Source organism: the organism of the source record quoted next, unplaced genomic scaffold (genome assembly GCF_019419815.1).
Source record: "Pyrus x bretschneideri cultivar Hongxiangsu unplaced genomic scaffold, Pyrus_bretschneideri_v1 Contig5, whole genome shotgun sequence".
Classification (NCBI taxonomy): domain Eukaryota; kingdom Viridiplantae; phylum Streptophyta; class Magnoliopsida; order Rosales; family Rosaceae; genus Pyrus; species Pyrus x bretschneideri.
This window is the reverse complement of record NW_025999787.1, coordinates 7,937,279-7,952,910: the sequence shown is the minus strand read 5'-3', so window position 1 is coordinate 7,952,910 and position 15,632 is coordinate 7,937,279. Positions and strand designations below refer to the sequence as shown.

Genomic DNA, 15,632 nt, shown 5'->3' with positions numbered 1-15,632 from the left:
ATAAAGACTCAGATTCTTGGCAATATATACTTCCCTATTACATTTTATTGTGATTTTTGAGTAAATATATGGTGTAATTATTGCACGGTCACGTAATATTATAAATTTATATATGTTATTACTCTGGTATTTATTTATTTATTTATTGGTTACATTGGATGTTTCATACCTTGAACCTAGGTAGCTTACTCCTATCCTATGCAGAGGCGGATGCACACTAGGACCTAGATGGTCCCCGGACCACCCAGTTCAAAAAAATATACATGTGAAGGTCTTCTAAGGATCCTATGAATGTTTTGTATTGGTCCCTTTATACCTATTAAGTGTTTGATGAAATACCTACTAGATATATCTAGATAGATTGCATGGACAACACTCAATAAATCATCTCGATATCACTCAACAAGTGTTAAACGAAATGTTGTAGTGAATAAAGGGAAAAAAAAATTTGCGAGCTTCACACTCTGTTTGTATCTACAAAAAACTTGAATCTTTAATACTGAGACCACCCAAGATCCGAATCATGAATCTGACACTATTCCAACGATAGGAGTACTACCCATCTCCCTACCCACCCTCATCATTAAACTAACCCCATTGACTTGGGCACTAGCGGAGCCAAGGTGGGTGCAATGGGATTCATTGACCCCAATAAGTTTGTTAGGCCACTAATTTTCTTTTGGTGCAAAGAAGAGAAAAAATGGGAAGAGGCATTGCTTTGGTTTTTTGAAGAATAAAGAAAAAGAAAGGCTGGTGACTTTGGTTTTATAATGGGAGAAGAGGCAGTGCCTTTTGTTTTGGCAGCATCCAATATATATTAAGGCATTTGTAATGCCCTTTGGTTTTGAGCAGCAGCAGAAGAGAGAAGAGCTGTCTATTGACAGCTCCAATTTGTGAGTAGAGGAGAGAGATGAGAGCCACACCAGGGTGAGCATTCGGCTATTCCATTTGAAAAAGAGTGCAGTCGGGTTTACCATTTTGAGAGAGAAGCAGATGCAGAGAGTGAGAAAAACATGGGGCACTATTTAGAGAAGTCAACAGCATATTGCTTCATTTTTTGCTCTCCTTTGAGCAATCACTCGTATTAGTACTAGAGAATTTTTGTTATGTATTTTCATATCTACTTGTTATTTGTTTGAGTGAGAGTTATTGGTGTATATGGGATTTGGGATTTGAGTTTGAAATCTATTTTTAAATGAAAGTATGATCAATTCTTAAAAGTTATTTTTTGACCTCATTGCTGTAAATTCCTGGCTTCGTCATTGGGCTTGGATGTATACAATTATTAATACTATACCATACATACTTTAAATATTAATCATTTCATTGTGCTTCATCCAAATTATCAGGTCTGGATTAATAATATTATATGTTTGTGTAGTCGTAAACGAGAGCCGATGGGCCATTACAAGTAGTTTTGTGGCCATAGAAAAAGCCCACTAATACAACAAAGCAAGTTGACAGTTTTTAATTCACCTAGTTGCTCTTTACATGTCAACGGTCAAGTCGCACTGAGTTGGTTTCCGATCCAATGGAATGAAGGTTATAGATTTGGGGAAAGGGAGGTCAAGATGGAGAAGGCGAAGAAGCGTCTGGAGCTGAACTCGGACGAGTCAGAGACCGTGTCGCGAGTCGCCATCCCAGCTCTCCAAATCGGAAAGTCCAGCTTCTACGATGCCTTCGCTCTGAGAGGTATCCGAGTCGAGCGAGTCGAACCCGGTGTCGTCATCTGTTCTTTCAAGGTCCCTCCCCGCCTTATCGTGAGTCATCTAATTAATCTGTATGTTTAGCTTTTGTTATTTAATGCTTAAATTGTTGAAATTAATTAACTGGATCTTCTTTTATTTAGTTTAGAAAAAAAAACACATTCATTTCACAATTTTCATATAACACTCTTTAAAGAATGTAACGGTAAGTGACCGCACATTTCTTGATCATTAGGCGACTAAGAGAACATTTCAATAATTTGTCGATTAAACAAGTAGATTCTTTAAGGTTTTTAGTAATTTAGGAAATTTCATATGTGGATTGTTTCACGAAACATTTTAACATTTTGTTTTTTTAGTCTGAGTACATTGAAAACCTTAATTAAACTTTCGCTTTGGATATTAGTGATAATTATGCACATTTAGAGATAACCTCATCACCTAAACAAATGCCATTTTCCCAAATAAAAGGGGTCTCTAATATGCGGTTATGCACTGTTCGAATAGGAATTCATTTTCTGAAAGATCCTGGTTTCGCATTTGCACTGGGGCAATTGTTTATGATTCAATCCGCTTTGATGTTGATCCACTAGATGTTGTGGAAACTCCCTTTGCTACTTTTTTCCGGGTCGACTAAAATTGGTGCCCAATAACAAATAAAACATACACTTCCTGGGCAGCCCATCTTTATTCATACAGCCGAGAGGGCCCGGCTACCCAAAAGTGTTGCCAGTGTGAAAGTGTATCCATGAAATAGTCTTTTTAACCCAATTCTTTTGAAATTAAATACAAAAAGAAAATGGAATTGTTATTGGTACTCCAAATTTCTCATTCTACACTCCAAAATTTCTATATTTAGAAAGAAAAATGCACTTGTGAGGAGTGTAGAATGTGATTTTTGGAATGCTAATAATACTTCCCAAAGAAGGGGAAAAGCTAATACTATTTATTAGCTTAGCTTGCGTTCCTGGACAATCTAGTCATTTAGTCAGTTCATAACAGTCTCTGTAAAGCAAGGGGCAAAGCTTTGTGATGTATATTTAAACTAACCTAAATGATAGATTAATTTAAACCAAATTAAACTCGTAAGCACACAAATCAATTGTAGTAATATATACAAATACGAGGTCGATCCCACTGGGATTGCTTTAACACCAATTTAACCGATTAATCACGCTAGACTTAATTAAACAAACAAATGATATATTGAATTGAATAATTGATTAAAACTATAATTAACAAGAAAAAGAAAAGACAATTAATTAAAATAAACACACGACACAAGAAAACCTAAGGTTATGAATCCACCAATAACAATCCTATTTACTTGGAAGAGCCGATTACTATCCAATTACCATGCCAATGTTAAAGGTTGTTCTTTCTAAGGTATGAATTAATCCGTGGTCAGGCATCAACTCTTGTATCTCTACATAATAATTATATTCTATTGGTTAGGCGTACAATTAAACACATAAAAACCCATTAAGTGTAGAAGAATCATGTCAACCAAGTAGGACTAGCTTGATATAGGTCATCCTCACTAGTTTGTCTACTCTTCTTAATCTTAGTTTCAATAAACTTAATTTATATTGGTCATCCTCATAGATTTATCTAACTATCTAGATGAAAAATTCCTAAAGGTGATCAGTTATTAAAAACCCGAATCTAGAATAAATTACCCACAAAGATTAAGAATATAACATGGCATATAATCGGATAATAATTAACAAAGTATTTCGCAAATATGCATGTCATGGTTTCATCATAAACATTAGAAAATAACTTAGTTACACATAGAAATAAAAATAAAAGAAAGATAGAACTCGGAATCCATAGCAAAACACGTCCCTAAGCTCTTCTTCACAAATTGCAGAGATGGTGAATGGTAGTATGATGTGGGTGATATGAGGGATGCGGGGGTTGGGGATGGATGGATGGATGGATATCTTAGAGAAAGGTTAGGGCATTTATTTATACTAGAAAAATCCTAAAAGGTTTGGGAGAAACTCTCCTAAAATAAAACAAACTCCTAAACAATTAATGACACAAACTAGGAAAGAATCCTTCTTGACTTGGGAAACACGTCATCTGTCTTGCACGCCAGTTTTTGGGTCGATTTATCTTCTGGAAAATTCTGTAAAAATATGGGAAATGTAGCTTTATCTCTTATCTTTCCAGGCATATATCGCAAGTCACTAGGAAAAATCGGGAAAGCCTTCAAATCTTCATTCTCCTACAGCTGCACAATTCTGACGGGAATACAACTTCTGCGGGATTCATTTGTGAAACTGGAATGAATGGCTCCATGGAAAATTATGAAATTCGGATACAACGATCTTCAGCCTCTTAGCTTCCTTCTCCAATTAGCCTTGCATCAAAACTCCTCCGGAAAGTCGAATTATCACACCAAAAACGTCCTAAGTGCACAGATTGGCTGAAACTAAGAAAAGGAAAGTAATAAGGCTCTTTTATAATCAATTCCTTAACAAAACTTAGGGATAATTAATATGAAAATATGATAAATAATGCACCTATCACTTCGTAGATAGCTTCCCTCCTTTGTCGGTCAAGCTGCAAGTTCATGAGCAAGTGAATGAACGAGCCATGATCCTAAAAGGAGTTCAGAAGGACTCTGTGCTTTGGATGGGGGTGGTACCTTCCGTCTTGCTGATCGCTTACGCGCTTGTTTGAAAATGTTTCCTGAAAACACATATGCTCATAAGTGCTTTTAGCCATTCTAGAATAACTATTGTGAGCTTATTTGAAAGCACTTAATTAGTATAACCTCTCTACTCAAGCAACTTTAATTTTTGTTGGAGATTTCAACACAATTTGTGGGACTGGGAATATTTATTGGAAAAATTAGTTCATTTTTTTAGTTTTTAGCAAGAAATTAAAAAGATTTAGTTTCATGTGAGAGATTTTGAATGTTTTTCTTAATTATTTTGTTTGCAGGATAGAGATGGAAATTTGGCAAATGGTGCAATTGCAAACCTCGTTGATATAGTTGGTGGTTCCTTAGCTTTTATTCCGGGCCTCCCTATGAATGTTTCTGTCGACATATCCGTCTCTTATGTCTCAACTGCCAAGGTTCATGTAAGCAAATCTTTCCCACTCCAATCCTCATTTCTTCTTGATCTTTATATATAAGTAGTCCAAAAGTCACTTCAAATCTTTCTAACTTTCATTTTATTTCAAAAGTTTGTTCTTTTTGTGAGGATCCAGAGGTGAAAGAGTCTCATATCGGTAAAAGGATAAACCTTGTAGGGTTTATAAGAGGTTGGCCCTTACCTATATTGTCAATTTGTTTTATGGTGAAACCGAACTTTCTTCATGGTAGATTGACTCACCTGTGAAGCCTAACGGCCACAAGTGCTCCACGTCACCCAATTCGTGTTGTTCACGTATTTGGCTTGAATTCGCCACATGTGAGGGGTCGTGTGAGGATATGAAGGTAAAAGAGTCGCACAAATCGGTGAAAGAAGAAACCTTACTTGCAAGGGCTTATAAGAGATTGGGTCACTCCTCATATTGTCAATTGATTTTATGGTTGAACCCCAACTTTCTTTAATTTTGGTATCCTTTCCCATGCATAGATATAGCATATGATCGATGCTCATGTTCGTGTCAATATTTTGTTCTTTTTTTTTATTAACAGGATATGAGATTCAAACTTGAACCTCTTTCGAGTTCCAACATTAAAAAGAGTTCGAAGTAGCATGAGATTAAGAGCTAGTTGGTTAACATGCACAAATGCAAATGATCGTTATATTGTTTCAATCTTAATCATCGGATGTCCCGAAGATACCTCTAACATTTTGATGTCAAATTGCAGGACGAACTAGAGATAACTTCGAGGGTTTTAGGACGAACAGGAGGTTACTGTGGAACAATAGTAACATTCAGAAATAAATCAACGGGAGAGATAATAGCTGAAGGTCGACATTCATTGTTTCGTTCAAATGCTGGTCCCGTTCCCAAACTCTGAGGGGTCCTTTACACATTCATATATGTAGTTTTGAGAAACAAAACAACAGGAGGGGAGATTATTGCCGAAGGTCGACTTTTGTTGTTCCGTTCGCGTGCTTCTAGCCAACGAAAAGGATCGTTTTGTAGGTGTGATAACAGGATCCTTGTAAAACCTGAAATTACATCTTGATACATTCAACTTCACAGGTCACGGAACCCCTCTGAAACATTGCAAATTTCTTCCATAACTCTTCTTTCGTCTGCAAACTTGTATCAGTTACCATCTTGTCTAAAACTCTACCGTTCTTTAGCAAATACTTTGCAAGTTCCATCTCAACTTCCCGCCCCTTGAATCTTTGTATGGTGATGGTCTTGAGGTGCGGCAGCAAACAAATAGGTACAAATCCTGGTGGATTCCATTGATGCTCTGAACATTCAAGATAACACTCACCGCTCTGAACCATAATTTAAAGAATGAATGTGAGTTTGATATCGGTTCGTTGTCCCTTGTTGAGTATTGCTTGTCAAAGGGGAATGGTTACCAGTTCGAAACAATCTGATTGCTCTTTTTTGGCTAGTTTCTTGGGTTTCTAGTGGTGAGAATTTCCTCGCTCACCATGTAAATGCGCGTGATATATGATTCGCGTTTGTGTATATTTGGCTGTAACATCTTATTCCTGTTTCGTTCTGGTTTCATCGCATTTCTTGAAGGGACATGTAGCAGCTGATTGCTCTTGGTCTCAAATTGCAGGATGCGTTAGAGATCACCTCAAAAAGTTTAGGACAACGAGGTCGTTATTCTGGAGTATCAGTACTTATGAGAAACAAGGCAAATGGGGAGATGATTGCTGAAGGTCGACATTCATTGTTTCGTTCTGCTGCTAGCTAACTCTGAGTCATTTCCAGAGCTGTACATGGAGGGAAATCCTCATGTATGGTTGTTTTCCCTTGTAATTATTCTTTTCCTTTTTTGTAGTAAGGATCATAATCTTAAAAGGACGAAGACCAATACCCAAATTGGTGCTTTTCTCCCGGAGCACCTGAAAATTTTTTGGGATTTTTGAATTTTAATCCTTCAAGAAGATTAAAAATTAAAAAAAAAAAATATGGTGTTAAATTGATTATTGATTCTAGACCCTTAATGTGCACTTAATTCAAATTCATATTATATTTTTATTTTTATATTTAATAGAATTTTTTTTGTCAAAGTTTTTATGTTTAATAGATAACTTATTTAATGTTATTACATTAAATTTTAAATTTATTATTATACAATTTTATTTAACTTTCTCCAATTAGTGTACCTAAACATCCATATCATAATATATTCTACTAAATCAGTGTACCAAAATGCCGGTACCTAAATATATTATAGTGAATTAGTGACAGATAAGAAAATATGTAAAAACATAAGTGCACCAAAATTCCGTACCTAACTATATGATACTAAACTAGTGTATCGAAACGTCGGTACCTAAATATATTATACTAAACTAGTGTACCGAAATGTCCGTACCTAAATATATTATACTAACCCATTGTATTGAAATTTTCGTACCTAAATATATTTTTATGAATTAGTGGCAGATAAGTAAATATACAAAAACATAAGTGTACCGAAAAATCTCTACGAAAATATTTTCTTACATAAGATGCCTACCATAATGAGAATTAAAATTTATAATATTTTCATAAAATTTAAATTCATAAAATTACAAATAAAAAAAGAAACATTGAATACATATGTTGGCATTAAATAGAGTCTAGGGACTAAAATTAATTTTTAATCTTATATAAGACATTTTTTTAAACTTCATCTTATTTAGGGATTAAAATCTAGTTTTCTATTTTTTTTTTCTGTCTCCTGATTCTCCTTACGAAAAATGATGGGCATAAATAACTTCCATTATTTATGTGTTGCTTCCTCTTTTTATTTTAGTTTCCATCTTCAAGTACTGGATTAGATATTCAAAAGAAAAATGCTTAATTTAAAACGATTAAAAACATTTTCTTCTGCACGCAAGGTCATATTTTTAATTATTTCCTAGTTATATGTTTATTAAAAGAAAAGTAAATAAAGATTCTGATTCTTGGCAATATATACTTCCCATTGCATTAGTTTTCGGCCTTATTGTGATTTATGAGTAAATGTACGGTGTAACTATTGCACGCACTGTCATGTAATATTTTAAATTTCTTTATGTTTATAACAATTGTATTTGTTTGTTTATTGGTTACATTGGATGGTTTCATACCCGGAACCTAGCTAGCTACTCCTATGAAGAGGTGGATAACCACTGGGATTAGGTGGTCCTAAGACCACCTGCAGTTCAAAAAATATGCATGTAAAGGTCTTCTGAGGGCTTTATGAATGTTTTGTGCTGACCTCTTTAGACTTATTAAGTGTTTGATGTAATACCTACTAGATATATGTAGACACATTGTATGGACAACACTCGATAAATCATCTCGATATCACTCAACAAGTGTTAAACAAACAGCTTTAGTGAATAAACGGATTTTTTTTTTGAAGCTTTCGCGCTCTGTTTGTATCTAAAAAAACTTGAATCTTTAACACTGGAACCACCTAAGATTAAAATCCTAAATCCGCCACTGTCACTACCCTGTGCTACCCATCTCCCTACCCACCCTCACCATTAAGCTAACCCCACTGACTTGGGTGTATTCAATTATTAATACTATACCACACATCCTTTAAATATCAATCATTTCATTGTGTTCATTCAAATTATTGCATCTGAATTAATAACATCGTGTAATTGTAAACGAGAGCCCATGGGCCATTACGAATAGTTTTGCGGCCTTAGAAAAAGCCCAGTAATACAACAAAGCAAGTGGACAGTTTTTAAATCACCTGATTGGGAAAGAGATTCTCGGTCTCAATCGCGGTCTCTTTCAGATCTAGTGATTGGAACCTTTTCCACCTCGTTGCTCTTTCATGCTGACGGTCAAGTCGCACTGAGTTGGTTTCCGATCCAATCGAATGAAGGTTATAGACTTGGGGAAAGGGAGGTCAAGATGGAGAAGGCGAAGAAGCGTCTGGAGCTGAACTCGGACGAGTCAGAGACCGTGTCGCGAGTCGCCATCCCAGCTCTCCAAATCGGAAAGTCCAGCTTCTACGAAGCCTTCGCTCTGAGAGGTATCCTAGTCGAGCGAGTCGAACCCGGTGTCGTCCTCTGTTCTTTCAAGGTCCCTCCCCGCCTTGTCGTGAGTCATCTAATTAATCTATATGTTTAGATTTTGTTATTTAATACTTAAATTGTTGAAATTAATTAACTTGGATCTTTTTTATTTAGTTTAGCAAAAACACCATTCATTTCATAATTTTCATGTACACTCTTTAAATCGAATGTAACGCCAAGTGACGGTACAATTCTTGATCATTAGACTAAGAGAACATTTCGTGAAAACACTTACGCTCATATGTGCTTTTAGCAATTCTAAGAAAACTATTGTGAGCGTATTCTTTTAAAATGACTGAAAATGTTTTTGGTAAAATTGATTTTGGGTTAAGTGCTATTTGGAAGAAGCACCAGATTTATGCTCTTGAGAAGCATTTCCGAAATTTGGCAAATGGCGCAATTGCATGTTCTTAATAATTTGTTTGCAGGATAGAGATGGAAAATTGGCAAATGGTGCAATTGCAAATCTCGTTGATATAGTTGGTGCCTCCGTAGCTTATATTCCGGGTCTCCCTATGAATGTTTCTGTCGACATATCGGTCTCTTATGTGTCGACTGCCAAGCTTCATGTAAGCCAAATCTTTCCACTCCGATCCTCATGTCTTCTTGATAAAAATGTGCTCCGATTTCGCTTGGTAATTGGTATCTTCCAATACCTTTAATCAACGGGGAGGAAATTCGAACTTTGTACATCTTCCGACATTAAAAAGAGATCGAAGTAGCATGAGGTCAACAGCTAGTTTGTTAACGCACACATGATCGTTGTATCAATCGATTCTTTGTCATCGGATGTCCCGAAGAGACCTCTAACTTTTTTGATGTCAAATTGCAGGACGAGCTAGAGATAACTTCAAGGGTTTTGGGACGAACAGGCGGTTACTGTGGAACGATGGTAACTTTCAGAAATAAATCAACGGGAGAGATAATAGCTGAAGGTCGACATTCATTGTTTCGTTCAAATGCTGGTCTCGTTCCCAAACTCTAAGGAGTCCTTCCCACATTCAGAACATATAAAGGGAACTCCCGAGGCCACAGGTTGGATCCTAATTGAACGTTGGTTTGTTTCTATAGTGTACAAGACGGAAATGATTTCATTTACGCGCTTAAGTACATGTTTTAGCATTTGTTCAGCCACGGAACAGAATATATTGTTGATATGCCTTTGATATTGAACAAAACGTACAAACATGTACGTGCATTTTCGACAATATAAACGTTATCTTGATCTCTCTGCGGCAAAGATTGATGTAAGTAAAGCCTTTTCCCAACGAAAGGGATCGTTTTACAAGTGTGATAGCAGGATCCTTGTAAGCGTAAATTACATCTTGATAAATTCAACTTCACAGGCCACGGAACCCCTCTGAAACATTGCAAATTTCTCGCATAACTCTTCTGTCATCTGCAAATAACTTGTATCAATTATCATCTTATCTAAAACTCTACCGTTCTTTAGCAAATACGTTGCAAGTTCCATCTCAATCTCCGCTGCTTGAATCCTCGTATGGCGATGGTCGTGACGTGTGACAACAAACAAATAGGCACAAATCCTGGTGGATTCCATTGAGGCTCTGAACATTTATGATAACACTTCACGCTCTGAACCATAATTTAAAGAATGAACGAATGAGAATTATCGCAAGAATTGTATATTGGTTCCATATTACGTAACGTATGAATACATCTTACTTCTAAGAAAAGATCTTTGAGATTAGCTGATCTCTTAAGACCCTCGGCTAGCAATTTGGCATAGTAGCAATCACAAAGAACCAACTTCAATTGCTTGAGATCAGAGCCATAGCAACCATTCTCTGTAGTATTAAAATCTTCGTCGTTGAAGTCTAAGGAGGTAACAGAAGTCCATACGTTCTTCCATCTTCGAGACAAAACGGTGGTCCTCACTCCCCACAGCATATTTTGTTCGTAGGAACGAAAGGATGTGACAGAGGACTGCATCTGGTAATGCGCCGATCCTATCTTTAACCATTGCTTGATGCTTTGATACCGAACCCATTCGTACCCCTAATCCCTTGTTATCAAAAAATGACCTAATTAATTGCAAAAACTGGTTAAAAGAGGCTTTTATACCCAAACACATGATGGAAAACTATCATTCATCTCTGTTTTAGTTACACACCATCTCAAGCGGAGAAAGAGAAATAATTTCCGCATACTCATTTTCATCTCTTGCAATGTTCACGAGAAACATGGCGTGCAGACGGAGAAAACTGGTGTGTGGAAAATACTTTTCTTGGAGAAATACATAAATTTTTTAATACCTTCATGTATGAGGCATCAATCAATAGTGGAAAAACAAATATAAACTCACCTTCATAGATAAAATGGAACAAAATCAAAGAAAATATATTCCTTGTTTTACACTTCTCATAGATGGAATTCAAAACATTAGGGTTTAGTAAGAGAAAGTACATGATGACTGAGCCCAGAAAAACACTAATGTTATCAGTAAAAGCTGTGATTGGTTGCTCAGAAACGGTGGGAAAAGCTATGAAAACGACAACCACGGCCTCAGTCTTAACGACGGCGGCTTTGCCATCTCCGCCACTTTGCAATAACTGCCGGGTTTTTTATATTAGATTTATAGGAAAGGGATCATTTCCTCCCTCCTAATCCACAAAATTAAGGGATTCGTATAGTTAAAATTTGATTAGACAAGTACAAATAGGAGTTCATTTTAAAAGTTATAATAATTTTAACCGTTGGATCAAATTTTAACGACACAAATATTCCGATTTGATAGATTAGGAGGAAAAGATTAAAAAATAATCTATTTTTCTTTCACATTAGATGTTAAATTAAACACTAAATGCAAATAGTCAATTCCTTTTCACCGTTATAATAAATGGTCACTTGCTTCTCGCTCTAAGTCAAAGGGAGAGAGAGAAAGTGGGAGCGGAAGTCTTTTATTTTTTATAATTTGAGTCTGAGGTGTCCAACGGGCCGGTTCGATCTGGCTCATTGAAAGTTGGTACGTGTTGGTTATGGCTGTTTTTGAGTTTGCCCACTTGATAAATGAATCGCGGTCCTAGCCCATAAAGACCAGGGCCGTGTGGGGCCGAATCATTAAACGGGCTTACTTTTGCAAAACAAAATTTAATTATTTTAAAATAAATAAAATAACTTATTTGAACATGTTATAAAATACCCGAAACCCGATTTCCGTCGTCACTCTCAGTGGCGACTGTGACTTTCTCCGCCACTGCGCGCTTCCACCATGGCCTCTGCAACTGCAATCCGAACTTCTTATCTCACTCTCTCCCGAGACCGAAACGTTCCGAAACCCGAATCGCCGAAATTCCAGCTCCCTCCGCGTTTCGTCGACTCGCAGAACCGAAACACCCGATTCCGAGACGTTTCGTCGGCGAGCTCACTGCAGAGAATTCGACTGCGGCATGACTCAGCCGAGCTCCGCCTCGTTCTCCCCCACCGATTTAGGGTTTCTTCCAACGACGCTCAGTTCGGCTCGTTTTCGGTGGAGAACGAAGTTCAGGCGCCGAGTTTCGCCGAGTTTATCACATCGGAGCGGGTCAAAGTTGTGGCTATGCTTGCTTTGGCTCTGGCTCTCTGTAATGCCGACCGTGTTGTGATGTCGGTGGTGATTGTGCCGTTATCGCTTTCTAATGGCTGGAGCCGATCGTTTGCTGGTATTGTTCAGGTAGTTTTCTCTCCTCATCTCTCTTTTCTTTCTTAATTTTTGTATTTTAATTTCGGTTTAAGTAATTTTCTTTGAATTTATGAAGTTTATGACCACATAAAGTTTTGAAATTTGTAATGCCTTCGGCTGAGGGAATGCTCCCAAACACCAAAGAGTTGAACTTGATCCAAATAATTGGTGTTTATGATGAAAAGTGTTTTTTTTTTTTTTTTTTTTAAATATTTTAGCAAGTCCTATAAATAGATCTCTTATGAAGAAGCAATTTAGATGTGTGGCTTGTTTGGAATTGTTTTTAAAAGCACTTAAAAGTGCTTCATGCAAAAGCACCAAGTGTCATACTGGTGTGCTTCTTGCATGAAGCATTTCAAGTACTTGTCTGGGCTGACTATTGATTCCAAAAACATAACGAGCTCGTGAATGTTCAATCTATGGACTCAATTTCTCATTATTACTATGGAAAGTGATTTCCGCAAGTGCATTTTCTCTCCTTGCACACCCATGTTTATTTTTGCCTTCGGATTGAATAAATCAATTGAGAATCAAGGGACGTAATAAACATGGTGTGCAAAAGGACGGAACGGATGTGCGGAAATGATTTCTTTATTATTATTTTTTAAGCTAAAACAGTTGAACTCATGGGTTTTCAACAAAATCGCTCTAGAAATTGTTTTTGTTGATAGTAAGGAATCTGAAATACTCATTTGAAAAAACATTTGGCAGTCATCTTTCCTTTGGGGGTACCTTGTTTCTCCCATAGCTGGAGGGACTCTTGTGGACTATTATGGTGGTAAGGTAGTCATGGCCTGGGGAGTGGCTTTGTGGTCTTTAGCAACCTTTCTTACACCGTGGGCTGCGGAAAATTCTCTATGGGCCCTCCTTGCGATGCGTGCTCTCCTTGGAATTGCAGAAGGAGTGGCTCTTCCATGCATGAACAACATGGTAGCGAGGTGATGGCGGTCTCCAAACTTCCTTTTTGGATTTACCAATCACATTAAAGCCAATTTAATGATGTTCTTACTGGTGTTTTTTGGTTAAATTGTTGGTGGAGCTAAAATGTTGACCAAGGTATGAACTTTGTGTTTCAGGTGGTTTGCTCAAACAGAACGAGCCAGGGCTGTTGGACTTGCAATGGCCGGATTTCAGCTTGGAAGTGCAGTAGGACTCATGCTTTCTCCAATCCTCATGTCACAAGGTGGTATATTTGGACCATTCGTGATATTTGGTTTATCTGGATTTCTTTGGGTTTTGGTGTGGTTATCTGCAACATCAAGTACTCCTGACCGAAATCCTCAAATATCAAAATATGAATTGGATTACATATCAAACAAGCGGCAGAAGTCCTTTTTGGTGGAGAATAAACCTAAGACAGCCAAAGTGATCCCTCCTTTCAGGCGCTTGCTCTCTAAAATGCCAACCTGGTCCATAATAGTTGCAAATGCCATGCACAGTTGGGTAATGCATATACATCTCATGCCAGGTTATTCTACTCTGAGAATCATATTGTTAATCTCGTTTACATGCGTTGAATATAACAAGATCTAATGGGCAAAATCCCTATGGATAGCTTTTTGTGAATTCATATTTACTTTGTATCCTTGTATGGAAATTGTATATGTCAGCCCAGACTGATTATTTTTATTTCATTTCGCAGGGTTTTTTCATATTTCTTTCCTGGATGCCCATTTACTTCAACTCTGTAAGGCCTAATGTTTTGTTAGAAGTAGTGGTTCTATCCACTACGTAAGTTTAGGGTTAAGTATGTAAGCAGTTTCAACTGCATGGCGAAATAAGCCCTAGAATCTAGGGATCAGTTTCTTTTTCAGACTTAGTCTTCTACCACGTTTAGGTTTATGTTCAACGTGGGCTGCATGTTTTCATTCAGTTATTGTGTAAGGCTTATTAAAAGCCTGTTGGTTATTCATTCTATATTAACGTAATTTCTCATAGCTTGCAAAAGATCTCGGCTGACAAAACTCGGATTCAACATTTGGTATCAGAGCCCCAACCTGGGGTTTCTGATTAAAACTTGAGAGAGAGTAACTTTTGAGTAAAGTTATACGAGAATATGGCAGGAGAAGGAAGTGGTTTTGTGCAAGCATCCATTCCGAAACTGGATGGGCATTATGACCATTGGGTGATGCTTATGGAAAATTTTCTACGTTCAAAGGAGTATTGGAGTATTGTAGAGCATGGAATCACTGCAGCAGCAGAAGGAGCCTCAATCGTGGAAGGACAAAGGAAGGTGCTTGAGGATCAAAAGTTGAAAGATCTAAAGGCTAAGAATTATTTGTTTCAAGCAATTGATCGAGCTGTTCTGGAAACAATCTTGAACAAGGATACGGCTAAGGAGATCTGGGATTCGTTGAAGCAAAAGTATCAAGGAACTGCTCGTGTCAAGCGAGCACAGTTGCAGGCACTTCGAAAGGAATTTGAGATGCTTCACATGAGGACAGGAGAGACTGTGAATGAGTTCTTTGGTCGAACTCTGACCATAGCCAACAAGAGAAGAATCAATGGTGACAAATTGACAGATGTAGAAGTTATTGAGAAGATTCTGAGATCGATGACTCCTAAGTATGATTATGTGGTTTGTTCAATTGAGGAATCTAAAGATTTAGATCTTCTCTCAATTGATGAACTGCAAAGCAGTTTGTTGGTACATGAACAGCGGATGATCGGACATGTTATGGAGGAGCAAGCATTGAAGGTGGTCTATGAAGAAAACTCTGGAGGAAGAGGACGTGGTCGAGGAACCTTTCGCGGAAGAGGCAGAGGGAGAGGTCGACAAACTTTCAACAAGTCAACAATTGAGTGCTATAATTGTCATGAATTAGGGCACTTTCAGTTTGAGTGTCCTATGAAAGACAAGGAGGCAAAGGTCAATTATGCTGAGGCTAGTGAAGAAATGTTGCTAATGGCATATGTAGATGCTCCAGATGTCAAAGAAGATATTTGGTTTCTCGACTCGGGGTGCAGCAACCATATGTGTGGTAAGAGGGAGCTATTTCTCGACTTTGATGAAAGTTTTAGAGAAAGTGTGAAACTAGGGAACAATACTAGTATGACAGTTTTGGGGAAAGG

General features: G+C 37.3%; 3 protein-coding genes across 6 annotated transcripts; all 3 read left to right on the top strand.

Moving 5' to 3' along the window:
* The first annotated feature begins 1,470 nt into the window (after positions 1–1,470).
* On the top strand, positions 1,471–6,012 carry LOC103963229 (acyl-coenzyme A thioesterase 13). Of its 3 annotated transcripts, none has more exons than XM_009376015.3 (3): positions 1,471–1,742; positions 4,662–4,802; positions 5,542–6,012. In XM_009376015.3, exons 1-3 carry the CDS (start codon positions 1,572–1,574, stop codon positions 5,692–5,694), a joined length of 465 nt encoding a protein of 154 aa, XP_009374290.1. In that variant the 5' UTR covers positions 1,471–1,571; the 3' UTR covers positions 5,695–6,012. The 3 variants fall into 3 exon arrangements, with proteins under 3 accessions (XP_009374290.1, XP_048424842.1, XP_009374289.1); XM_048568885.1 differs by having other exon boundaries at positions 1,474–1,760; positions 4,662–4,796; XM_009376014.3 differs by having other exon boundaries at positions 1,479–1,760.
* Positions 6,013–8,557: 2,545 nt separating this feature from the next.
* LOC103963228 (acyl-coenzyme A thioesterase 13) lies at positions 8,558–10,110 on the top strand. 2 transcript variants are annotated; one of them, XM_009376013.3, is made up of 3 exons: positions 8,558–8,885; positions 9,307–9,447; positions 9,711–10,110. In XM_009376013.3, exons 1-3 carry the CDS (start codon positions 8,715–8,717, stop codon positions 9,861–9,863), a joined length of 465 nt encoding a protein of 154 aa, XP_009374288.1. In that variant the 5' UTR covers positions 8,558–8,714; the 3' UTR covers positions 9,864–10,110. The 2 variants fall into 2 exon arrangements, with proteins under 2 accessions (XP_009374288.1, XP_009374287.1); XM_009376012.3 differs by having other exon boundaries at positions 8,559–8,903.
* Positions 10,111–12,052: 1,942 nt separating this feature from the next.
* On the top strand, positions 12,053–14,470 carry LOC103963281 (probable anion transporter 4, chloroplastic). The gene is made up of 4 exons (XM_048569599.1): positions 12,053–12,551; positions 13,272–13,498; positions 13,637–14,028; positions 14,203–14,470. Exons 1-4 carry the CDS (start codon positions 12,111–12,113, stop codon positions 14,256–14,258), a joined length of 1,116 nt encoding a protein of 371 aa, XP_048425556.1. The 5' UTR covers positions 12,053–12,110; the 3' UTR covers positions 14,259–14,470.
* Positions 14,471–15,632: the final 1,162 nt, after the last annotated feature.

Coding starts and splice junctions, on each gene's coding strand:
- LOC103963229 (XM_009376014.3), top strand. CDS start 1,572: ATGGAGAAGGCGAAGAAGCGTCTGGAGCTGAACTCGGACGAGTCAGAG. Junction 1,761..4,661: donor AGGTCCCTCCCCGCCTTATC/GTGAGTCATCTA, acceptor TTTTGTTTGCAG/GATAGAGATGGAAATTTGGC. Junction 4,803..5,541: donor TCTCAACTGCCAAGGTTCAT/GTAAGCAAATCT, acceptor GTCAAATTGCAG/GACGAACTAGAGATAACTTC.
- LOC103963228 (XM_009376012.3), top strand. CDS start 8,715: ATGGAGAAGGCGAAGAAGCGTCTGGAGCTGAACTCGGACGAGTCAGAG. Junction 8,904..9,306: donor AGGTCCCTCCCCGCCTTGTC/GTGAGTCATCTA, acceptor ATTTGTTTGCAG/GATAGAGATGGAAAATTGGC. Junction 9,448..9,710: donor TGTCGACTGCCAAGCTTCAT/GTAAGCCAAATC, acceptor GTCAAATTGCAG/GACGAGCTAGAGATAACTTC.
- LOC103963281 (XM_048569599.1), top strand. CDS start 12,111: ATGGCCTCTGCAACTGCAATCCGAACTTCTTATCTCACTCTCTCCCGA. Junction 12,552..13,271: donor CGTTTGCTGGTATTGTTCAG/GTAGTTTTCTCT, acceptor AACATTTGGCAG/TCATCTTTCCTTTGGGGGTA. Junction 14,029..14,202: donor GCATATACATCTCATGCCAG/GTTATTCTACTC, acceptor TTCATTTCGCAG/GGTTTTTTCATATTTCTTTC.